At 38.8% G+C, this 25,886-nt stretch overlaps 1 protein-coding gene and 1 pseudogene across 1 annotated transcript; one reads left to right on the top strand and one right to left on the bottom strand.

Annotated features, from left to right (window-relative positions):
- Nucleotides 1-346: 346 nt before the first annotated feature.
- LOC103350939 (prostaglandin E synthase 3 pseudogene) lies at nucleotides 347-7,247 on the bottom strand (annotated as a pseudogene).
- Nucleotides 7,248-13,379: 6,132 nt separating this feature from the next.
- LOC100345910 (olfactory receptor 5P1-like) lies at nucleotides 13,380-14,336 on the top strand. The gene has a single exon (XM_070060158.2). It carries the CDS (start codon nucleotides 13,383-13,385, stop codon nucleotides 14,334-14,336), a length of 954 nt encoding a protein of 317 aa, XP_069916259.2. The 5' UTR covers nucleotides 13,380-13,382.
- Nucleotides 14,337-25,886: the final 11,550 nt, after the last annotated feature.

The following is a 25,886-nucleotide window of genomic DNA, read 5'->3' on the forward strand; positions in this document are numbered from 1 at the left end:
TATTTACATCTCTCCCTCAGCTGAGAGTTTCCCATCCTGTCAGTATGTTAGGAAGTAAAGGAGACTTAGGTGAACTGTTTTTATTGATCACAACTGCTGTGTCAGTTATCTAGGACCTCAACAGTTTCATGGAAGTCTGGGAAATGTTTATGCACAAAGTTGCTACTTAAAATTGCCCCATAAAATTGTATGTTATCAACCCTTAGTGAATCCTTTAAAAACAGGCTGAAAAATGGGCTAAAGGAAGCCTACACAGCATCTGCCTTTAGAGCTATCAACTCATGAATTCTCTCAATTCAAAACTTTGCAGAGAAGTTTCTCAAAACGCAGGTGATGACAGCATTCCTTACTCCAAATCTGACATTTTGTCAGCATCACCATCTTGTGATTCGTCATCTGCTCCATCTCCTTCTGTTAAATCGAATCCTCATGTCCACCCATGTTGTTCATCAATTCAGAGGAGTGATCAAATTCAGACATGCCTTCATGTGAATCATCTTCCCAGTTATTCTAATCATTGAAGTCCACACTAAGCCAATTAAGCTTTGCTCTTTTTTCTTTTTTCTTTCTTTTTTTTTTTTTTTGTAACCCTGCTCATGACTGGCCAGATTCTTCTTTCAGTTAACAACATAAAATTAATCTGTTTTGTGCTTCGAATCATTTGGATCAATACAGTGGAAAAGATTAATTTCATTTAAATGTTTAAAATGATCCCTTCTTCCAAGACAACTGAATGTAAGTTTGGATTGTTCAAAATTTATATTAACATATTTACAGTCTTCAACATAAAATTCGATGAAATTATGGTCCCTTCAATCATACCACTTTGGAGAAGCCGGCTGCCTTGTGAATGGAGCTGAGGGAAAGGGGAGCAGGTGGTCGGGGCGTGCTGGCAGCAGTGGCAGGGGAGTGGACTCCTCTCTGGTGGCTGAGTCTCTGGCAGGTTATCCAGGTCACAGGTCTCTTCCGGCTTCCCTCAGCAGACCCTGGAGGTGGGCTGGAGACAGCAACTCCTGCGGTTGGAAAGAGGAAAGTGTAGGAAATGGGGCGCAAGGACAGAGGATGAACGAACATACCTGCATGCCTGTGACTGAGGCCGGGCAGACAAAAGTCAATTTTTTAAAATTATTTTAATTTTTAATTTAAATTAACCCATTCATAGCACACAGGGTCAAAATGCAAAATTTAATTATATACTAGCAAAAAGCACTTGAAAATTAAAACAAATTCATGTTAAAATATAAATCAATACTATTCAAAACAACACCAAAAATATGAAATGCTTAGAGATAAACCTAATAAAATATAGGCCGGATAAGTATGCTGAAAACAAATAACTATGGATGATAAAATAAAAGAAAATCCTAATAGATTGAGACATTCACAATATTTCATATTTTCAATATTATTGCATCAATTCTTTCCTAAAATGATTTATGAATTCAATGCATTAGCAATAAAATTTTCAGTAAATTTGAAAACAGAATTTGATAAATATTCTAAAATTGATTTGGAAAAAGACAAAACAATTTTGGAAAAGGGAACCAAATATGAGAGACTCAGATGACCTAATTTTAAGTCTTACTATAAATCAGTAAACAGTAATCAAAAGATTGTGGTAGGATAAACATATAGCTTAATGGATTTTTTTTAAGATTTATTTTTATTTATTTGAAAAAGTTACAGAGAGAGAGGGAGAGACAGAAAGAATGGTCTTCCATCCACTGGTTCACTCCCTAGATGGCTGCAACGGCCAGAGCTGTGCCGATCTGAAGCCAGGAGCCAGGAGCTTCTTGCAGGGTCTCCCATGTGGGTGTAGGGGCCCAAGGACTTGGGCCATCTTCTACTGCTATCCCAGGCCACAGCAGAGAGCTGGATCGGCAGAGGAGCAGCTGGGACTGGATCCTGCAGCCATGTGGGATGCCAGCGCTTCAGGCCAGGGCTTTAACCTGTGCCGCAGTGCTGGTATTTTTAAAGGCTCCAAAATATATCCACACATCTATAATTGATTTTTTTTTACAGAAATGACAATGAAATTCAGAAGAACAATTTTTCAAGAAAATGGGCTGAGACAATTAAACATCAAATTTAAAGTAAAATCTCAACACTCACCTCAAATGTAATACAAATGCAAATTTAAACTACATCTTACAGACCAGCATTGCAGCATAGCAGGTTCCTACAATGCTGGCATCCCATATGGGTGCCAGGTCACATGACAGATGCTCCAGCTCCCTTCTCATCCAATTCCTTGCTAATGTGTCTGGCAAAGCAGGGGAAGACAGCCAAGCCCTTGGGCCCCTGCCACCCATGTAGGAGACCCCAGTGAGTTCCAGGCTCCTGGCTTCAGCTTGGCACAGCCCTGGCTATTGCAGCTACTGGGGGAGTGAACCAGCAGATGGAAGACCTCTCTGTCTCTCCCACTCTCCAACTCTGCCCTTCAAATAAATAAGTAAATATAAATAAATAATCTAAAAACAAATAAAGATGCTGTAACTAATGTAAAACAACATAATAGAATATCCAGGAAATAAAACAAGAAAAACAGTATAGAGAAAACCTTACTGAATGAGGTGAGGATAAAATTTCTTAAATATGACAGCAAATACTTCAACCATGAAAAAAAATGAAATGATGTACAGGACTTCATAAAAATGAATGCTTTAAGAACTTTGAAAGACACTTTTTAAAAATGAAAATGGTGGAGTTGGTATTTGGTGCTAATGGTTAAGATGCAGTTTGGGATGTTCACATCCCGTGTCAGAGTACCTGGGTTAGAGTCCCAGCTCAATTCCTGATTCCATTTTCCTGCTCATGTGTACCATGGGGGTGGCAAGAGGTAACCGGGTTCCTGCCACCATTGTTGGAGACCCAGATGGAGTTTTGGTTTCCAGGCTTTTGCAGGCATTTGGAGATTGAACCAGTAGATGGGATACCTCTTTCTACATTTCAAGTAAAATAAAAAATTAAGCCGGCGCCACGGCTCACTAGGCTAATCCTCCACCTGCGGTGCCGGCACCCCGGGTTCTAGTCCCTGTCGGGGTTCTGTCCCAGTTGCTCCTCTTCCAGTCCAGCTTTCTGCTGTGGCCCGGGAGTGCAGTGGAGGATGGCCCAAGTGCTTGGGCCCTGCACCCGCATGGGAGACCAGGAGAAGCACCTGGCTCCTGGCTTCAGATCAGCACGGTGCGCCGGCTGCAGTGGCCATTGGAGGGTGAACCAACGGAAAAGGAAGACCTTTCTCTCTCTGTCTCTCTCTTACTGTCCACTCTGCCTATGAAAAAAAAAATGAAAATTTAAGGGGCCGGCGCTGAGGCGCAATGGGTTAATGCTCTGGCCTGAAGTGCTGGCATCACACGTTGGCGCCGGTTTTAGTCCCTGCTGCTCCTCTTCTGATCCAGTGCTCTGCTATGGCCTGGGAAAGCAGTAGAAGATGGCCGAAGTCCTTGGGCCCCTGCACCCATGTGGGAGACCTGGAGGTAGCTCCTGGCTCCTGGCTTTGGATTGGTGCATCTCCAACCATTGCGGCCAATTGGAGAGTGAACTAGCAGATGGAAGACCTCTCTCTCTCTCTCTCTCTGCTTCTCCTTTTCTCTCTGTTTAACTCTGACTTTCAAATAAATAAATAAATAAATAAATCTTTAAAAAAATAAAATAACAGACTAATAAAATATTTACAGAATATATTTCAATTAAAGGACTTGTATCCTAACACATAAAGAGTTCTTACAAATCAATGACAAGAGAAAAATAACTCAACTTTTTAAATGGGTATAATATTTGAATAGACACTTCATAAAAGAGACACGATTGGCAAAAAGTACTTGAAACTGATGCAACCAGTCACTAGGCAAATGCAAATTAAAGAACAAAGGTGCTAATACTACACACATATTAGAATTTTTACTTTTTAAAAAATTGACAATACTAAGTGCTAGTACACACAGCAAACAGAACTTAAGTGCAATGTAGGTGGAAATGGAAAATGGTCCTGCATTTTGAAAAACTGTTCTGCAATTTGTTATAAATTTTAAACATACACCAAGCATAACAACCAGCAATCCCAACACTATGTGTTTATTCAAGAGAAATACATTTGTCTACCCAATGACCTGTATGTAGATACTTATAGAAGCTTTTTTTAATAGAAGCCAAAAACCAGAATGAACCCAAATGTCCATAACTGAATGAAAAAATTTTAGTATATTAATATAATAGATATATTTTGAAGGACTATAACACAATCCCATCTCTTAAATCTATCTTTCACAATGCCCATGATATCATTCAAAATTATTATCATAGTAGGAAAAAGGGAAATATGATGCAGATTCAAGATAATGTGCTAGAAAGTAACTTAAAGGAAAAACTGAAAACAATGAAATCACCTTCAATATACATTTTTCAATTCAAGAAAGCCAAGAAAGACCGTGGAAATGTGATCTTCCTACTTTTTACTTGTTGAATATTATGGCTGGTGGTGAATTAAGCCTGTGAATATAACATGGACTAAAATTATGTCTTTGCAAACAATGATGAAAGGAGGGAGAGAGGGAGGCACAAAGGGGAGGGAGGAGGGAAGGAGGTGTGGTTGTCTTCTTGGAAATGTACGTATGGAATGCATGAAATCTATTTTCTTTATATTAATAAATAATAGGAAAAAGAGAACATAAAGAAAATGTCTAATAAAGAAAATAAAGAAGTCTAGGGCTTTTTCATTCAATGATATTAGCAAAATCAAAAACCACAGGGATGAGTGTGGTGGCACAGCTAATGACACTACTGCTTGGGACGCCCACATCGTACATCAGAGTGCCTGGTATTGAGTCCTTCCTCTGCTTCTGATCCAGCTTCTGGAGAATGTGTACCTTTGGAGGAAGCAGATGATGGTTCATGTTCTGGGTCTCTGTCACCCAGGTGGGAGTGCTGGATGGAGTTCCTGGCTCCTGGCTTCCATCTGGCCTAGTCACAGCTGATGCCTGCACTTGGGGAAGGAAGACTTCTCTTCATGTGTCTCCCTCCCCTAATCTGCCTCCCACCCTAAGCCTTATTAAAAATCAAAAAAACACAGGAATATTAATAAAGAAAAACTCAGTGGTATTAATTATATAAATAAGACATGCAAATGGAGACCTAAATATCCATTTTGTAGGGATAATAAAGGTTTAAAAAAACACTGTAGACAGGGCCATGGTTGTATTACCTGATGTCAGGACCTCAGATCAGAGTGCAGATTCAAGTCCTGGCTACTCTGCTTCCAATCCAGTTTTCTGCTTATAAGCCTGAAAAGTCACCAGGTGATGGCCCAAGTTCTTGGACCCCTGACACCCATGTAGGAGCCCCGGACAGTGTTCCAGGCTCTTGCTTTCAGCCTGCTCCAGTCATGGCTGTTGCAGCCATTTAGGGAGTGAACTAGCAGATAGGGGATCTTTCTTTCTTTCTGTCTTTCTGATGCTCTTTCAAATAAAATAATAAATATAATAAATATTCATTATAATAATTCAAAACAAGTAACTGATGGGCCTCATAAGTGCTTAGGTTTGTCATTCTATGTCAAAGTATGTGAGTCTGACCCCATATTTATATGTGCATTATGCACATCATTTTATGGGCAAACACTTGTCATAAATAAAAATACAGTAGTAAATTATTGTAAAAACAAAATAATAAAATCTAAAAATATAAACATTTATTGTAGAGGTGGTCTTTGTAGTATATAAGGATGCCTATATCCCATATCAGTGTGTCTTCTGATATAGGTTCCTGCTAATGCATACTCAGCTAGGCAGCAGGTGATGACTCAAGTTCTTATATCTTTGCCTCACACATGGGAGACCTGGGTTGAGTTCTGAGTAGCTGGCTTCAGCCAGGTTCGGCGCCAGCTGTTGCGGGAATTTGGAGACTGTTAATAGCAGATAATCTATCTCTCTTTCAAATAACAAAAACTCAAAAATTATGAACAGCTTTATACCAACAAGTTTGATAAGCAGTAAGAAATGAATATTTCCAGAAAAATATACCTTGTTGGAACTAAAAAAATATCCCTGTCATTCATCAGACTGGGAAGACAAATGCAGATAAGTCACTATAAATGCCATCATTATCCCATTTTGAAGTATCCACTGTTATCTTACTAATAATGTACCCAGGTCTGATTATCTATTCCCTCAGATTACCAGGGATACCCAAATGTTTAACTGTGATCATCACCTTAAGACAGGTCCCAATCCCTACTTCTCCTAACATCACTTCAAAAACAGAAGTCTGCCCCAAGATCAAACTCACATCCCTAATTTCCTTCTCAGAATCCTTCCATATGACTCCTCTCAATCTTTTAATAGGTATTTGCCTCCTCTTCATTGTGGGAAGTATGTGAGGGTCCTATAGAGCCTCCTGTCTATATTGAGCCAATACCCTTACTTCTGTTGGACAGTAGGCTAGTTCCTGCTGGTTTCTGACCATAATCTGAGATGTTTGAGTGATTGAATACAATTGACAATTGGTGAAATTTATGGTATGAACATCATAGGTTTCATATGTAGAGTATGGATGAACAGAGTGTTTTGGAGTTAAGAAAGTAGAGCAAATTTGAGATTACATTGTTAGTTGAGCTTTTTAGGTTTTGAAATCGCCGTCAAAAACAGCTATAAAGAAGAAATTTCTGATGTGAATACAAAAGTTCTCAGTGAATGAGCAGTGGCAGGAAGATCAATGGGGCAGGAAGGAAGTGTGATGGTTGGTTTGGGGAGCAGGGCCCTGTGGGGAGCAGGGCCCGTCTCCTGCAACATGGCGAAATAAGTACTGAGACTATCCAGACTAGAATAGACTACTGAGACTATTGAGACTAACTCTATGCGCCTGATCTCCCACCATATGGCGTTGAGAGGGAGTAAACAAATCTTACACAGCTGCTTCGTCAATTAGCTGATTCCTGATCCAACCTCTGATTGGAGGAGAACAGCGTGCTCAGCACGTGGGCAGCAGAGCACGGATTGGTGGGAGAGGACTATAAAGGCGAGATAGAAGCAGCGCGGTGGGGATTCGCTTAAGCGCGGTGAGGCACCGCAGACATCTCACACCACGCGCCGAAAGAATAACAAGAATGCGGAAGCACACCAAGTGGAATGCAGTTAGAATGCGGTTAGCACAGGAGCAAACTTGAGCGCACAACGCAGAGTCATTCGCTTAAACAACAGCGTCCGGTCCGGTGTCGTTCTCCCGCGAGCCCGCGGAGGAGCGACAGTTGGCATGTCATAAATCTCAAAGAAGATTATGTTTAGCACTGAGGATCAAACAGAAAAGTTTGTAAAATTTAACAAGGTCCCTCCTGAATCTGATAACTGTGAATTGTCAGTCAATACTGATAAGGCACTGTATTCTTTCTGTCATGTATGTTTAAGACAAATAGACAGCATCAGTTAATTTTCCCACATCTTATACATGCTATCCTATTTAAAACCTATGACCGTTTTATGAGATAGAAATTGTTAACTCAGTGTTAATAAAGTTATCCACTGATCATGAACTTACATCTCAAATAATGTGAACAATTTTACTAAGTACGTGTACCTCAAACTGAACCTAGGTTTTTTGGTTCCAAAGGCCACTGTTTACATGAAGGATCATTTTTTGCCCAAGCCTCCATGGATCAGCAACTTTTAGGAAGGTGGTAAAACCTTATTTGCTAAAAGAAACCCATTTTTATTAGGTTATATACATTAAAAATTACTCTTTTGGGGCCAGCATTGTGGCGCAGCCAGTAAAGCTGCCTCTGGGGGTGCTGAGTATAAGATACGTAAGTCTGAGTATACAGACTTCCAAAAAGAATCATCTTGGGGTTTTGCCCTGCAGTTAAATGGCCATCAACTCAGTAACAAATTTCTTCATTTCTATTCCTTCCTTTAACTCCTTTTCAATTTAGTTCAAAGGTTATTTCAATTGAAAAACACTCTTACATCATCACACTGACCCCATTTTAGCAGATAATTGTTCTAAACATAGGGTAGGCTTCTGGGAAACCAAAAACTCTCTCCTTCACATGAGACAGGGGGAACAAGACATAATATAAATGTCATGAGACAGGGGGAACAAGACATAATATAGCCGGCGCTGCGGCTCACTAGGCTAATCCTCCACCTTGCGGCGCCAGCACACCGGGTTCTGGTCCTGGTCGGGGCGCCGGATTCTGTCCCGGTTGCCCCTCTTCCAGGCCAGCTCTCTGCTGTGGCCAGGGAGTGCAGTGGAGGATAGCCCAAGTGCTTGGGCCCTGCACCCCATGGGAGACCAGGATAAGTACCTGGCTCCTGCCATCGGATCAGCGCCGTACACTGGCTGCAGTGCGCTGGCCGCGGCGGACATTGGAGGGTGAACCAGCAGCAAAAGGAAGACCTTTCTCTCTTTGTCTCTCTCTCACTGTCCACTCTGCCTGTCAAAAAAAAAAAAAAAAAAAGACATAATATAAAGTATACCCTGGCATATTGATGCCCCTTTGGGGAGGGCCAGCCAAGATTTTAATTAGTCACCTGGCTCCCTATGTTATTTCTGTACAACCCAAGGACCTTTCTCTCAAAGGGGGCAAGCAACAATAGCCCTAGGGGCTTTGCTACACTCTATTAGAGGTTTCCTTTATTTCCTGCCAGACATACAAAGACATCCACCTCTATCCTCCCAGCATGTACGATGTAACTGCATTCTTTATCCAAGGTGGGACGTCAACATTTCATATTGTAAGTCTTCACCCCTTCACCACCCATAAAACTAAGCGGAAAACCTTGCTTTCTGAAGTTATTTTTGGAATTCAGATTCAATAATTTTGGCTCTGAAGGTGAGTGTTATATTCAACATTCAATTTTATTAAAATAAAAGAACTACCCCCAACCTTAGCTATGATTCTGATAGAAATTGTGAGGTTTCCACAAACATGGATCATGGAATAGTTACACAGAGAACACACAAAGCAGCCTGCCCTTCATTCCTTGGGACAGTTAGTCTGCAGCAGCCAAAGCCATTAATAAGCTTATGCTAATGAAAATATGAAAAGGAAATCAGAAAGAAACAACCTGATATTGTGTTGGATGAAACTCAGACTGTCATTCATCATCAAAGATGAACAATGCATTGAGAGAAAGGACATTTAAATGTCAAAGTGCCTGATGTGGGTGGACAAGCATAAAAGTTATGTCAAAATGGAGAACTCTAGAACAGACTGTAGGTGAACAGAGGAGAGGAAGGGAAGGACAAGTATCAGTTGGTATATATATATACACACACACATACATATGTTTTATATATATATATGTACATACATATATATATATATATATATATATGAATGGCATAGTCTAGAACCAAGAAGCGATTAGATGCTGCACTTCTTGCTTTATTTTGGAATTCGTGAAAATCTCCTGACATGTATTAAAGGACAATTATACTTCTTATAAAAAATGAGTAATTGAAACTATATGAATACTTCATTTTTATTTAGTGAAAATTAGTTACTAAACCCTCACACATGACCAAATACCTCTGGGGACTTTATAGATATTTCTTTTAATTTCAAACAAAGCTTCACTATAGGGGAAAATAATCTCATTTTACTAATGCAAATGATGAGTCAGAGATTTATGCATCCTAATACAGATGGTCAAAGGGAGAAGTACGATTGCTGACTCCAGTCTCCATGACTGCTGCCATCACAGATTGAGGCTCAGAAATGAAAGCAATGTTGCCCCCACTGACATCTGCTTGAGTCCAGTAGTAAAAATGCACTTATGCTGCTCAGGGTTTGGCCTTATTCCTCAGAGTATTTTTAGATGCTGACAAAGAGCATGGAGGGGAAGGTAAAAAGTATGCTACAGGCGAGACAGCCAAAGGAACCATGGATGCTTGATTTAAGAAAAGTGAAGTCAATGGATGTGTGGTCGCTGTATTAAAATATTTCAGCAATTTTATATAGAAAGTATACGCATTGTACCATTAAACACACATGGGAACAACTGATAAGATCATCAGCCATGTTTTCAAAAGATTTACTCATTTTAAAGGCAGAGTGATAGAGAAAAAAAGAGAGAGAAAGAGATGTTCTACCTGCTGGTTCACCCCCCACAAGCTCACAAAAGCCAGGGCCAGGACAGGCTGAAATCAGAAGCCAGGATCTTCATCCTGGTCTCCCAAGTGGAACCCAAGCAGTTGGGGACCATCCACTACCTCCCAGGCATATTAGCAGGGAGCTAGATAGGAAATGTACAGTAGCCAAGCCTTGAAAAAGACATACCATTACAGGGCATTGGTATCCCAAGTGGTGGCTTAACTTGGTTTGCCAGAGACCCACCCCTAAATATCATTTTTTTCAATGATAGAGCTAGGGCCCGGTGTTGCAGTGTGGTACGTAAAGTCACCATCTGTGACACCATGATCCCATATGGGCACTGGTTTGATTTCTGGCTGCTCCACTTCCAATCCAGCTCCCTACTAAAGGCCTGGGAAAAGCAGCGGAGGATGATCCATGTGTTTGGGCCCCTGACACTCACGTGGGAGACCTGGATGAAGTTCCTGACTCCTGGCTTTGGCCTGGCCCAGGCCCGGACATTGCAGCCTTTTGTGGAGTGAACCAGCAGGTGAGGATCTGTCTCCCTCTGCCTCTCTCTGTAACTCTTTGAAATAAATTAATACATTTTTAAAATGATAGCGTTAACAGCAAAGGCAGTAAGCTGTCTGCCATTTGGGTAATTTAAGCACACCCAATGAAGATCACTCAAAGAAGAGAATACATTTTTAATGAGTTGCAGGTTCTTAACTATTGATTCATCATGCCTCACAATTCACTCAAATAACTCTAGGTCTCATCATTGGAAAAACTAAATGCCCACCTGTTCTGAAGTAAATTTAGAATTTTTTAAAAAAAATTCAGACATTTTAAGACACTATTTACAGCTATTAGTCATTTACAGTAAATATCCAAGACCTTAGGAATAGCAAAAATATTGTTCACAGAAAATTGTGTTTCTGTGAAAAGTAGAACCAATAGCATTGAATAGTAAACCTCAGTGACTGTTCACAGGACTTTCAAAAAGTAGAAAATTTGCAAGGAAGTATAGGTAGAGAGAAGCATTTAAAAAAGTGGTTGAAGATGGACTCTGGAGTTCCATAAATATCATCCTGAGTTTGATGTATTTTGGTTGTGAAGATTACTTAAAAACATGTAATATTTTACAGATAATACTAAGTAAAAATGTCAATTACAAAATAGAACATTCAATAGGATTACAAGTATATAAATTCTACATACATATACCTGAAAATTAAGAGAAATCAAAATGGATTATATGGGCTTTTCAGTTAAATAATGTGGAAATATTAAAAAAAAAGCATGCAAAAAATTGTAAATCAATAGCAATTACTTAAAGAGATGTTATTTAGCTGAAGTTAATGGAATGAAAAAGGTGTACAAGTGAAATTTTTAGGTCTGAAATAAATCCCAGTTTAAATTTATTATTATTATTATTATTAACAATTTATTTATTTATTTGAAAGGTTAAATTACACAGAGGGATAGAGGTAGAGGGAAAGAAGTCTTCTAACTGCTGGCTCACTCCCCAAATGCCTGCAATGGCCAGGACTGGGCCAGACAGAAGCCAGGAGCCAGGGGCCTTATCTGGGTCTCCCATGTGGCTGCAGGGGTCCAAGCACTTGGGCCATATTCTGCTGCTTTCCCAGGAGCAGTAGAGGGATCTGGATGGGAGCTGAAGCAGTTGGGACACAAACCAGTGCCCATATGGGTTGCTGGTGCTGTAGGTGACAGCTCAACCTGCTATACCACAGCACCAGCCCCCAGTTTTTTTATTTTATATTTGGCAGAAATGCTTAAAATTTTTCACAAGTCTATTTTCTCATTCTTATAACTTTATATTCTACTTTTCACTGAATCTTCAGCATGCCCTGAAATTGTCATCTTCTCTTATCAGTTATCAATTCTGCTTTTGAAAGACTGCCTCCAAACATAAGAGATTTGTCACAGCAAAATGTCATAAAAACACCAAATTACTAAACTCTTTAATGGAAATACATGCAGGAATTCAAGAAAGCAAAGACCAGTAGGGAAAACTTAAGTTTAGTATTTTCATTATTGCAAATCATGAGCATATCCTTCTTTGGAAAATAGTATACTTTTTAAAAATTATTGCTTTAAAACAACTGGTAATGGGATTATTCTCTTTAATCCATCATATTTTGGATACTATCCTTCTGGTGCTTGATCTAATTTGTAGGAATATTAGCCCTCCTTTTTATGTTAAAAGTAACATACAGCAAATATCATGGTTTGGTAAATATCTCCAAGCATTTTAACTCACTTTCAGACTTGTGTATAATCATCAATGCAATCAGGATACATAAGAGATACACAAACTACCAAAATCCTTTGATCTAACCCTTTAGAATTCATCTCTGTCCACTTCAAACTTCTGAAAAACACTTATCTGTCTCCACAAATATATTTTTTCAAGAATATCATATTAATTGAATCAGATAGTGTGTAATCTTTTGAGAATGGTTTCTTTCATTTGACGTGACTTGGAAATTTATCCAAATGATATTTTTCCTTTTTTGCTAAGTAGTATCCTATTGCATGGATATAGTAGTGTGTTTATCAGTATACTTGTTGGATGATATTTGCAATTCCTAAAGTATGTGGCAATTATGAATAGAGGTGCTATAGACATTAATGTATAGGCATTTAAGTAAATATAAGTCTTCATTTCTTCAGGATTAATACCTAGGTGTAGTGTTGCTGGATCATGTAGCAAATGGAAACAAGTGATAAAGACACAATACTGGGAGCTCAATTGATGACAGAATCAATAAAATTTTATTAGATGCGGTATGATTAGAGGAAGAAGGCTAAGAGTAATACCATGTTGCAGACAGGAGAGACTAGGTGGATGGTGGTGTCATTTCCCAGATACAAAATGTAAGAGTAGTTGTCAAGGAATAGGATGAGGTTGATATGAATGAGGCGCTGGTGGAATTTCCAAAAGGAGGGTCCTGATATGTAACTGAAACTATAGATCTAGACCTTAGCGCAGAGATTCACCCAGGAGTCATGGTTTCAAATGAATTTATACATAAATATTAGAGATGAAAAATACTTAACTGAGGTCCCAGAGACTGAGTTTGAACAATTTACATTTTATACAAACAGGAATGAGCAACCACAAGAAAAGAAGCCTCAATCCTATAAACCATCTTTCTTTACAGATTGGGCAGAAGATGAAGTCACAGTCACAGTAAATAAATGTCAGAAATAACAAACAGAAACTAGGAATGTGTGTAATGAACTTATTAAAAAATATTTGAATCTCCCTCAACAGGAACAAGTCACAGAGGAGATGGAGGTTGGAAACCACAGCACTGTGACAGAATTCATCCTTGTGGGGTTGACAGAGGACCCTACACTTTGTGTCATCTTCTTTGTGATGTTTCTAGGAATCTATGTTGTCACTTTAGTAGGCAATGTCAGCATAATCACTTTAATAAGAAGCTGCTCCCACCTTCACACCCCCATGTACCTCTTCCTCAGCCATTTGGCTTTTGTGGACATTGGAATTACCACATCAGTCACACCTATAATGCTTATGGGATTCCTTGGTCATGGAATAGTTCTTCCTGTCATTGGCTGTGAAGCCCAGCTCTATTCTGTGGTGATGTTTGGGACAGCTGAGTGCTTCCTGCTGGCTGCCATGGCCTATGATCGTTACGTGGCCATCTGCTCACCCCTGCTCTACTCCACCCACATGGCCCCTGGAGTCTGCACTGTCTTCGTGGCGGCCTCCTATCTGGGTGGCTGTGTGAATGCTTCCACGTTTACTAGTTCTTTATTGAGCGTTTCCTTCTGTGGACCGAATCAGATAGATCACTTTTTTTGTGATTTCTCCCCTTTGTTGAAACTTTCCTGCTCAGATGTCTCCATTACTGAAATTATCCCTTCCATCTCTTCTGGCTCCATCATCGTGGTCACAGTGTTTGTCATAGCTGTCTCCTACATCTGCATCCTCATCACCATCTTGAAGATGCACTCCACAGAGGGGCACCACAAAGCTTTCTCTACCTGCACCTCTCACCTCACTGCAGTCACTCTCTACTATGGGACGATTACCTTCATTTACGTGATGCCCAAGTCCAGCTACTCACTTGACCAGAACAAGGTGATGTCTGTGTTCTACACGGTGGTGATCCCCATGTTGAACCCCCTCATTTATAGTCTGAGGAACAGGGATGTAAAGGAGGCTCTGAGAAAGAAAATTGTCAAAATATGTATTCTAGGATCCATTCTTTGTATTTAAGATGAACTGTATAGTTTTCATCTACTCATGTCACACTTAGTACGTACTCAGAGGCTGCTTAACTGACTGCTTTAATTTTAATCATATTTCTTTGTGCTAAATAATCTCAATAAATTTGTGTTTCAATTAAAAGACAGCTTAGCATCAGTATTAAAGGTAGTAATAATTACCACTATTGTTGAATTCCTAAGGATACCAAAACATTTTTCCTTTATTTTATTTAGCAAACAATAATTTGTGCTCACTATGTGCCAGGTCCCATTCTAAGTGCATTATGCAATGAACTCATTTATTCTTCACAACATCCCCAAAAGGTGCACCATTATTTGTGTTTTACAACTAAATCACATGGCCATAGAAATGTTAAGTACAACCCCAGTTACGCAGATGTGGAATTAGTATTTTAATCCAGAAAGTCTGGTTCTAAAGCCACCATGATTCCTATTTAATTTTCACAATAATTCTGTGATGTAGGTATTATAAGTTCCCCTTAATTAACAGATGAGAAAACTTGAGTCTTACAGAGATCAAACACCTTGTCAAGATAGGTATATATTTTAGTCTTTTCTTCCTATAGTCCACGTACTTAATCTATACCATACTGCCACAATCAGTCCAAAGATGTTAGTATTGGTAATGATGAAAAGATCTGAGCAGGGTAATCCAGCCTAAGCTGGTATGTTGCATAAATCTCTTAAACAAATTTTACCTACCAAGGGCCAACATAGTACAGTCTCTAAAACAAGAGTAAGGGTGGGAAAACCTATTGATCCTCATCTTTAGGAAATCAATCTGGACACCATGAACAATCAACCCATGGATAATCAACCCATGGACAATCTGGACACATGATTTTGTTAGAATCCTGTCCATATTTAAACATTCATAAAACATACAATCTCACATCGGCATAATATAATCCTTACTTGTGGATCTAAAAAGAGATCTTAAAGTCTAAGCTTGCAATTAATATGTTAACAATAATTATAATTCCATGAATCTGGACCTATAAAGAAATCAAAACCTGTTTTTAAAAAGCTAGAAACTTTGTTACAAATCACTCTGGTTTTTTTTTCTTACGATAATAACCTGTTTTCATTTACATCATCATCAAAAAACTGGAAAGAGTGAGGATAGATTATCTGGCAAACAGGAATCTAAAGCAAATACTGATACAACAGCTTATGGAATCTGAATGAAAGTCTTAGAATTCAATTGTCCTCATGTGAGTATAATAGGGTGAGAAATATGAGGAAACTATAGAGTTTAATATTTTTAGTGGAAAATACAGAACAAATATTGAAAGATAAGAAGATAAATTAAAACATAGAAAATGGTGGAGAAAAAGGTACCCTAATTCACTGTTGATAGGAATATAAACTGGTCCAACCACCATGTAAGACAGAATCGAGATTGCTCAGAAATCTGAAAACAGATCTATCAAGGGAAATGAAAAGAACATATGAAAGGGTTACCTATACCCCCATGCTTATAGCAACTCAATTCACAGTAGCTAAGATATGTAATCAACCCAGATATTTATCAACTGATGACCAGCTATAGAAAATGTGGTATATATACATGATGGAATACTACTCAGCCATAAAAAAGAATGAAATCTTGTCTTTTGAAACAAAATGGATGTAGTTGGAGACCATTATACTTAGTGAAATAAGCCAGAACCCAAAAGACAAATATCATACATTTTCATTGATTTGTGGTAGTTAATATATACAAGTGAAATTATCATCTTGTGATTTGACTATCATTTACAGCCCTTATTTATATTCCTGTGGAACAGCGATCTCTCTACTTTTTACTTGGTGAATTCTTTAACAAGTGGAGCATTAAACCTATGGTAATAAAGAAAACTGAAAATATATTACTGCAAAAATTAAAAAAAGAAAGGAAGGTGGCAAGAAGGATGTTGGGAGGAAAGTATCACTCTATTATTAGAATTGTATCTATGAAATACATTAAATATCCTTGTCTATATTAATACAAAGTTATAAAAAAGAAAATGGTGAAATAATAGTTCTGTAGGCACTATTTTGAATATCTCATTTTAATATAGTATTTACAATAACAAAACATTAAAAATAAAGAAAATTCAGTAACATGTGGAAAATAGTTGATACATTCTAGGCATGCAAAACAATACAGCTGTCCCCAAAACAGCAGAACAGATGTCTGAATTTCCCCTTTGCACACTGAGAGAATATGGTCCACTTTCCACTAACGGTCAGCTGTAGTCACAAAGTAAATCCCCATGACCTTTCCAAGGCCTTTCTCTCCCCAGTTATTTATTTTGCATTTAGAGGGACACAGAACCCAGAAGGATGTACTTTCAGTTTTGTTAGATTTAGTTCAGTTCAATATAATGGTTTACTGAGTGTTTATGTGCCAGGAATTGTGCTGATGCAAAACACTGAAACCACTGTCTGACCTCAAAACACATACTACACTGTGTAAAACCTACGTATTTGTGTAGATAGTTTCAAAGTGATTTGGTACTTATAATACAGGAAGTACAATGAGGACCAGTATTCCAAAAGCAGGTCGGGGTGGTCATGGTACTTTTGCCAGCCACGACTATAAAATAACACTTTCTGCAGAATAAAGCACTAAAACTTAGTTGTATAATATAATTAGATAAAGTAAGATAATGGCATCAGAAAAGTGCCCTGGGTATAAGAGGTAACATGGGAAATGGCATGTAAGAATGAAAGGGTAGGATAGTTGGAGGAATTGCAAGTCTTTTAACATTTATGAAGTTTTAATAATGGATTGAGGAGAAATGGTGATAGATGTCAAATAGAAGCAGTTCACAAAGAGTCATAAATTACATTTTAAGGTGCATTTTATCCAGTGAGGGACTATTAAAAGGCTTCATGCAAGGAAGTAAAATGGTTAATGTGTTCAGATCACTGTAACAACAGAGTGAAGTTTATTTCTATGGATAACTCGGCTAAGAGAAAATGCTCCAGGAGACAGAAGATAAATGTTTTAAGCAGTTTGATAGAAAATATGGAGAGAAAAGCTTTGAGGAAAATTTGGGAGAGAACTGGCAGAAATTGTTGATTGTAAGACGTGGGAGATTAGGAAGAAGGAATATCCCAGAGCGACTCCTACAGTTCCAATTTAGTTGAGTAGGTGCTGTTGCTGGCAGCAGTCCACCAACTGAAGTCCCAGGGTAGAATAGGAAGGAAAGAGACTAGATTCAAGTATTTGTAAAATGTGTTATCATTCACACTATGTCCGCTGCTCTCCCAAGAGCAAACCCTGTTAGATTCAAAGCCAAGCTAAAGGAGAAAAACTCCTTCACACAGACTGCTCTTCTCTAATTTTCAATTCAATCGTAACATTTCCAGATAACCCGCCCCTTCTTACACCGCTTATTCATCATAATAGACATTCGCAAGTAGGGATTTTTTTTTTCTTTTACCTTTCACTCCTGAGGTCCTATTCCTTGTTCTTATCTTTATGATTCAAGAAGGGAGAGAGTGGGTACTTGCTTAATGTTTCTGTGATATGATAACATAGTGACTGTGATTCAGCCAATTTTAAAGTGATGATAGGAAATGTACTCAATAAGTAACTAATATGGGAAAAAGAATTTCAGCAAAAGGTTAGGCCATGAGGCAGCAAAGTGAGGAGGATATTTCAAGTCACTCACTTCACTGGATCACTGGATAAGTGTAAGAGAAAAGAGAGTTCTCTGGAAAGCATGTTTATACTGAAAAAGTAATTTATCTTAAACGTGAACAGACTAAGTCCCATCTGCTTTTCATAATTTATTGATAAAATTACATATATGAGTATATATGCTTATAGTATGACTTATTTGTATAAAATGAAAAATATACTTTCCAAAAATTTTTAAGAATTTGAGGACATAGCTTTCCTCGTGGGTACTGTCCGCCTCACGGAGAAACTACTATCAGAACATGTCTGTGACTAGATTCCTATCTCAGTCCACCAAAGAAAGTCCACCAAAGGGGGGACTGAACACCCCCTTGACTTGCATCCTCCTAATGGCTGCCTCCGTGGTCTCCTTTACCAGAAACCAGGAGGAAAGAGGAGCAGGCTGGGCAGCAGTAGCATGTGAAATTGGCGGCACACAGATTAATGGCTGCTTTATCCAGTGATCTGCCCGGTCAGCCCACTGCAAATGGCATTGGTTTTTGATGTGGAGAGCCAGGGCTTCACATGGACTCAGGAGTCAGCTTTTGGAGAGCCCTGGCAGCTCTTCCAGCCAACAGTTGTCACTGGAAACAAAACTGCCCTGGAGTCAAAGTCTCCCAGGTCAGAACAACAGACGTTGTTGGCTCTAAGCTGAGAAGCCCTAGATTTGGCCCAGCTCCAAAGTAACCACCACTGCTGAAGGGACGGCCAAGTAGGGTTAGTAACTTTGCAGGCAGAACTGTAAATTTTCTTTCAGAGAAAATTTCTTCTAATCAGGCCAGCTCTCCTCCCAGGCCAGCTAGGTAATGGAAGTCAACAGGGTGCCTTCCCTAAAGAGGTTCACACCTCCTTATGGTGTTTCTTCTGGTACCCCATATGAAGAGATATATAGGCCTGGGCATCATATCTGGCCAGGCCTTAAAGCTCACCTGATTCTTATCAGGCCCCTTCTGTCAGTTTCTGTTTGCCTCTCAATGGAAAAATTTGCTTGTGCTTTAGACTTCTGGTTCCCACAAGTCACAGGAAAATAAGTCTTGTTGACACAGGTTTTTATAGGTCAGGCTCTTAGAGGAATTGAATTCATTTCTGAGTGAGTGACAGGAGATTATAATCCAGAGTGCAAGGCTGTGTCAAGCCATTAGGTCCATTTGGAGAGACTGGGGTAACAGGAAGTTGTTATTTTTATTTATGTATGTATTTTTTAATACAGAGTGGGGAGGGAGGGGGAGAGAGGGAGAGAGGGAGAGAGGGAGAGAGAGAACCAATCTTCTATCTACTGGTTCACTCCACAAATGACTGCTTCAGCCAGGGCTCGGCCAGGCCAAAGCCAGAAGCCAGAAGCCATCTTCTACTGCTTCCACAGGCATTTCAGCAGGGAGATGGATCAGAAGTGGAGCTGCTGGGATTGGATCTTGTGCCCTTACAGGATGTCGGCACTGCAGGCAGAGGCTTAACCTTCTACTCTATAGTTCCGGCCCCAGTAACAGGAAGCTTTTAAAGGCAAAAAGGAGAAGTCCATCTAAGCTGCTCTGAATCCAGGTTCACTGATCACAGAAGTCACTGAAGGAGCTGGTGTCAGCTCACTGATAGAGACAGACATTTCTGGACTAATTTCTTATTTGAACTTCTGTGGTCTTGAATAAACCTTGCTACAGAAATAAGAGAAGACATGAAGGACAAGAAGGTGTTTAAGGCACATAACACACGACTGGGATGTGAAAGAATTTCATCTGGGTTTCAGAAGGTCTTGTGTTCCTTATGTCAGGCAAACAAACATGAGTTAGCCCTGCACCCCTGGAAACCCTTCCCTTCATGACCTCCTGACTCTACTTGTCTGGGTCTGGCAGGAATGCCTCCATTGTGTATTAGCAACATTCATATTCAAATTACTCAATTACTCAAAGGGCTGTACCTTATGTATATATAATACCAAGCTAGTAAAAGATCATTCCCCAAAATCACAATATCCAGTCCACACTGGAAATACTACCTCCATTCTATTAGGATGCAAGTTAGGGGGTTACGTTGTATAAAGTGACCTAAGTTGTTTCTTTATGTGAAGGATCTGTTTTGGCACAATATTTCCATTTTCTCAAAGGCATCAATCCAATGATATATTTTCCTGACAGAAGGAAATAAAAATATTTTGGAAGAAGATATTCTCATCTAGAGTGTGTACAAATTTTTATCCTTATTGCCCATCACCCAGTGAAGAAAATGACAATGGATGCCAAAGATGAACAAAATGAAAAAGCCAGGAAATACATAAATAAATGTGATTAAAGGATCAATTCAACAGGAATATGTGACTATTAAAATGTATATGCACCTAATTACAAGGCACCTGGTTATTTAAAAGAAATATCAAGGGATTTAAAGAGAGCTATAGACTGAAATACAATAGTGATGAGTGACTTCAATGCCCCATTTTCAGCAATGCAGAAATCAAAAGGAAACAACAGAGTTAATTGGCACCATAGATGAAATAGACCTAGCAGATATCTACAGAGCCTTCCACCCTACAGCCACAGAGTACACATTTTTCTCTCCAGTATATGGAACTTTCTATAGGATTGAAAACATGCTAGGCTATAAAGCAAGTCTCAGCAAATTAAAAAAAATGAAAATCATACCATACATCTTCTTGAACCACAATGCAATGAAGCTGGAAATCAACAACTCAAAAATCTCTACAAAATATGCAAACGTGGAGAATGAACAATGTGTTCTGAATGAACAGTGGGTAATAGAAGAAATTGAAAGAGAAAAAATTTCTGGAAACAAATGAAGACGACAATACAGCATAACATTTGTGGGATACAGCAAAAGCTGTGTTAAGAGGAAAGTTTATAGCAATTGGTGCATACATCAAGAAACTGGAAAGACATAAAATAAATGATCTATCTATGCACCTCAAAGATCTAGAAAAACAACAGTAAACCAAACTCAAAACCAGTAGAAGAAAATAGAGAAGAAATCAACAGAATTGAAACAACAACAACAAAAAATCAGCAAAATGAAGATCTATTTTTTGAAAAAACAAACAAAACTGACACACCATTGGCCCAACTAAACAAAAAAAGGTGAGAGAAGACCCAAAAAATAAAATTAGAGATGAAAAAGGAATGTAACAACAGATACCACAGAAATAAAAAGAGGCATCAGAAATTACAACAAGGAGCTGCATGTCAACAAGCTGTGAAGACTAGAAGAAATGGGTAGCTTCCTAGACACATACAAGGTACCTAAATTGAACCAGGAAGACATAGAAAACCTAAACAGACCCATAACCCAGTGAGAAATTGAATCAGTAATAAAGGCCTTCCCAACAAAGAAAAGCCCAGGACCAAATGGATTCACTGCTGAATTCTACCAGACATGTAAAGAAGAATTAACTCCAATTCTTCTCAAGTATTTCAAAACAATTGAATGAAGGGAATCCTCACAAATTCTTTCTATGAAGCGAGCATTACCTTAATTCCTAAACCTGAAAAAGATACAACAGAGAAAGAGAACTATAGATCCATTTCCATGATGAACATAGACACAAAAATCTCAACAAAATTCTGTCCAATCTAATCCAAAAACACATCAGGAAGATCATTTGCCTGGACCAAGTGGGATTTATACCTGTATGCATGGATGGTCCAACATTCACAAATCAATCAATGTGATACTTCACATTAACAAACTGAGGACAAAAACCATATGATTATCTCAATAGATGCAGAGAAAGCATTTAATAAAATACAACACTCTGGCCGGCGCCGCGGCTCACTAGGCTAATCCTCCGCCTTGCAGCGCCGGCACCCCAGGTTCTAGTCCCAGTCGGGGTGCCAGATTCTGTCCCGGTTGCCCCTCTTCCAGGCCAGCTCTCTGCTGTGGCCAGGGAGTGCAGTGGAGGATGGCCCAAGTCCTTGGGCCCTGCACCCCATGGGAGACCAGGAGAAGTACCTGGCTCCTGCCATTGGATCAGCGCAGCGCGCTGGCCACAGTGGCCATTGGAGGGTGAACCAATGGCAAAGGAAGACCTTTCTCTCTGTCTCTCTCTCTTTCTCACTATCCACTCTGCCTGTCAAAAATTAAAAAAATAAAATAAAATACAACACTCTTTTATGATGAAAATTCTAAGCAAATTGGGTTTAGATGGAACATTCTTCAACACAAGGTAATTTATGACAAGCCCATGGCCAGCTTCCCACTGATTGGGGAAAGCTGGAAGCATTCCCACTGAAATCCAGAACCAGACAAGGATGCTCACTCTCACCACTGTTATTCAATATAGTTCTGGAAGTTCTAGCCAGAGCCATAAGGCAAGAAAAAGAAATCAAAGTGATTCAAGTAGGTAAAGTTGAAGCCAAACTCTCCATATCTGCAGATGACATGGTGCAATATCTAGGGGACCCAAAAGACTCCACTAAGAGACTACTGAAACTCATAGAAGAGCTTGGTAAAATAGCAGGATCTAAATTCAACACACAAAAATCAACAGCCTTTTTATACACATAAAATTCCACAAGAGAAAACTTCTAAGGTTAATCACATTCACAATAAAAACAAAATATCAAATACCTTGGAATAAATTTAACCAAGGATTTCAAAGATCCCTACCATGAGAATTACAAAACTTTAAAGAGAGAAATAAAAGAAGAGACAAAAATGGAAAAAGCTTTCATTTTCATGGATTGGAAGAATCAATATCATCAAACTGTCCATTCTTCCAAAAATAATTTACAGATCCAATGCAATACCAAAGAAAATACCAAAGACACTCTTCTCAGATTAAGAAAAAAAAATTATGCTGAAATTCATTTGGAAACACAGAAGACCCTGAATAGCTGAAGCAATCTTATACAACAAAAACAAAGCCAGAGGTATCACAATACCAGATTTCAAGACATACTACAATGCGGTTATAATAATAATAATAAAAAAAACAGGTACTGGTTCCATTGGATAGACCAATGGAACAGAATAGAAATACTAGAAATCAATCCAAGCATCTACAATCAACTCATATTTGACCAAGGAGCTAAAACCATTCACTGGAGCAAGAACAGTCAATTCAATAATGGTGCTGGAAAAACTGGATTTCCACATGCAGACATATGAAGCAGGACCCCTACCTTACACCTTAACACAGAAACCCATTTGAAATGCATTAAAGACCTAAATCTATGACCCAATACCATGAAATTACTAGAAAACATTGGAGAAACCCTGTAAGACATTGCCAAAGGCAAAGGTTCCTGGAAAAGACCCCAGAGGCACAGGCAATAAAAGCCAAATTAGCAAATGGGATTACATCAAATTGAGAAGCTTCTGTACAGCAAAAGAAACAGTCAGGAAAGTAAAAAGGTGATCAATAGATTGGGAGAAATTATTTGCAAACCACACAACTGATAAAAGATTAATAACCAGAATATTTAAAGTGATCAAAAAACTCAACAACAAAACAAACAACCCGTCAAGAAATGGGCAAAGGACTTAAACAGACATTTCTCAAAAGAGGAAATTAAAATGGCCACCAGACACATGAAAAAATGCTCAGGATCACTAGCTGTCAGGGAATTGCAAACAAAATCACATGAGGTTTCACCTCATCCAAGAAAGAATGGCTTTCATACAAAAATCAAAAAATAACACATGCTCGTGAGGATGTGGGAAAAAAGTACCCTAATCCACTCTTGGTAGAAATGTAAACTGGTAAAACCCCTATGGAGGATAGTTTGGAGATATCTCAGAAATCTGAATATAGTCCTACCATACAATCCAGCCATCCCACTCCTTGGAATTTACCCAAGGGAAGTGAAATTAGCAAAGAAAAGAGTTATCTGCACCCTCAAGTTTATTGCAGCTCAATTCACAATAGCTAAGACACGGAATCAACCCAAATGCCTGTCAACTGAAGACTGGATAAAGAAATTATGAGATATGTACTCTGGAATACTATAAAAGTGGTAAAAACAATGAAATCCAGTCATTTGTAACAAAATGGAGAAATCTGTAAAACATCATATTTAGTGAAATAAGCCAGTCCCAAAGGGACAAATACCATATTGACAATATGTCTTGACTGTCGAGGATCAGTTTATTATTTTATTTTATTTATTATTATTATTATTTTATTTCTACTTAATACTTTTGGTTGAACTCTTTACTTAACATAGAAAAATCATAGATGTATAAAGTGAATTGAAAATAGTTCTCAGTAAAAAGTAAGAACGGGAATAAGAAAGGGAGGAGCTGTACAGGTCTGCATATATTCCCACAGACTAACCCCGAAGGGTAAAACTAAAAGCTACCATGGACTGCAAATTCGGTAAGCTGGGTGGTAATAATGCCATCTTATGTGTTAAAGTGATCATATTAAGTGTATAATTGATCATACAGATAGGATTAAGTATCAAAGGAATCATATAAATAAGACCAAGTTTCTGGTAGTAACAATAGATAGAATAAAAAGGAGAGAATGTTACAACATGGGAATCAGTCCACAGAGCAGACTGATAAAATGACAAACACCCTACACAGCACTTTGACCTCAGAAACAGCTCTTAGGGTTTTGGATCCGGCTGAAAAGCCCATGAGAGCATTTCAGGCATGGAAAGCCAAGAGACATGGCAAAAAATGATCTACGTGAAGGATCTCAGTGAGTAAAACCCCAGTGGAAAGAAGGGGCCATCAAAGAAGGAGGTCCACCTTTCTCTGAAGGGAGAACTTCCACGTTGCTTATGGCCCTGTTTAAATACTGACACAGTTTTTGGACTCGAAAGGCTTCCATGGCCTTGGCAGCTCATGACAAGAGCCTCAGGTGATCACTGACATCATAAATAAGAGTGTCAATTGTTAAATCAACAACAGGAGTCACTGTAGGGCCCCATGTAGGGCCTCAATCCTTAGTGAGTTGAACTATGAGAATTAAATCTAAAACTTATTCTCAAAAAGTACTTTATACTTTGTGTGGGTACAAATTGTGGATATCTTTACCTAGTATAGAGCTGGTCTTCTGTATATAAAGTTAATTAAACATGAATCTTAATGAAGAATGGGATGAGAGAAGTGGGGGGTCGGAGGGCGCGTATGAGGGGAAGAACCACTATATTCCTAAGTCGTACCTATGAAATTTGTATTCATTAAATAAAAGTGTTCTTAAAACAATACATGGCATTGGGCTGGCGCTGTGGCACAGTAGGTTAATCCTCCGCCTGCAGTGCCGGCATCCCATATGGGTGCCGGTTCTAGTCCTGGTTGCTCCTCTTCCAGTCCAGCTCTCTGCTATGGCCTGGGAAGGCAGTGGAGGATGGCCCAAGTGCTTGGGCTCCTGCACCCACATGAGAGACCAGAAACAAGCACCTGGCTCCTGGTTTCAGATTGGCACAGCTCCGGCCATTGCGGCCATTTGGGGAATGAACCAACGGAAGAAGATTTTTCTTTCTGTCTTTCTGACTGTCTGTAACTCTGCTTGTCAAATAAATAAATAAAAATCTTTTAATAAAATACATGGCATTTCTTCCTTTTTTATAACTAAAAAGCAAATAAAAGGGAGGAAAAATGAAAGGGAAAACAAATAATTCTCTTGTAGAACCCTTTTAAAAATAATTTTATTGATATATAATTTCCACACACTGAACTTAAACATATTTACAGGTTGATGATTTTTGACAAATATATATATAAATATATTTGTGTGTGTATATGTGTATATATATATATACACCTGAATAACCACCACCAATCATAATATACACATGATTTTATTACCCCGAAGAACTCACCCCTTGCTCCTTTGCTTTTAACCTCCAATATTCCGTTACACAAAGTGTTTCACAGAATCATAAGAAACATCTACAACTCCAGAAGTAC

The sequence above is a fragment of the Oryctolagus cuniculus genome, chromosome 1 (assembly GCF_051225735.1).
Source record: "Oryctolagus cuniculus isolate XC-2025 breed Fujian yellow rabbit chromosome 1, ASM5122573v1, whole genome shotgun sequence".
Lineage (NCBI taxonomy): Eukaryota > Metazoa > Chordata > Mammalia > Lagomorpha > Leporidae > Oryctolagus > Oryctolagus cuniculus.

Bases quoted from the DNA above. Each gene is read 5' to 3' on its own strand.
- LOC100345910 (XM_070060158.2), top strand. From the start codon at position 13,383: ATGGAGGTTGGAAACCACAGCACTGTGACAGAATTCATCCTTGTGGGG.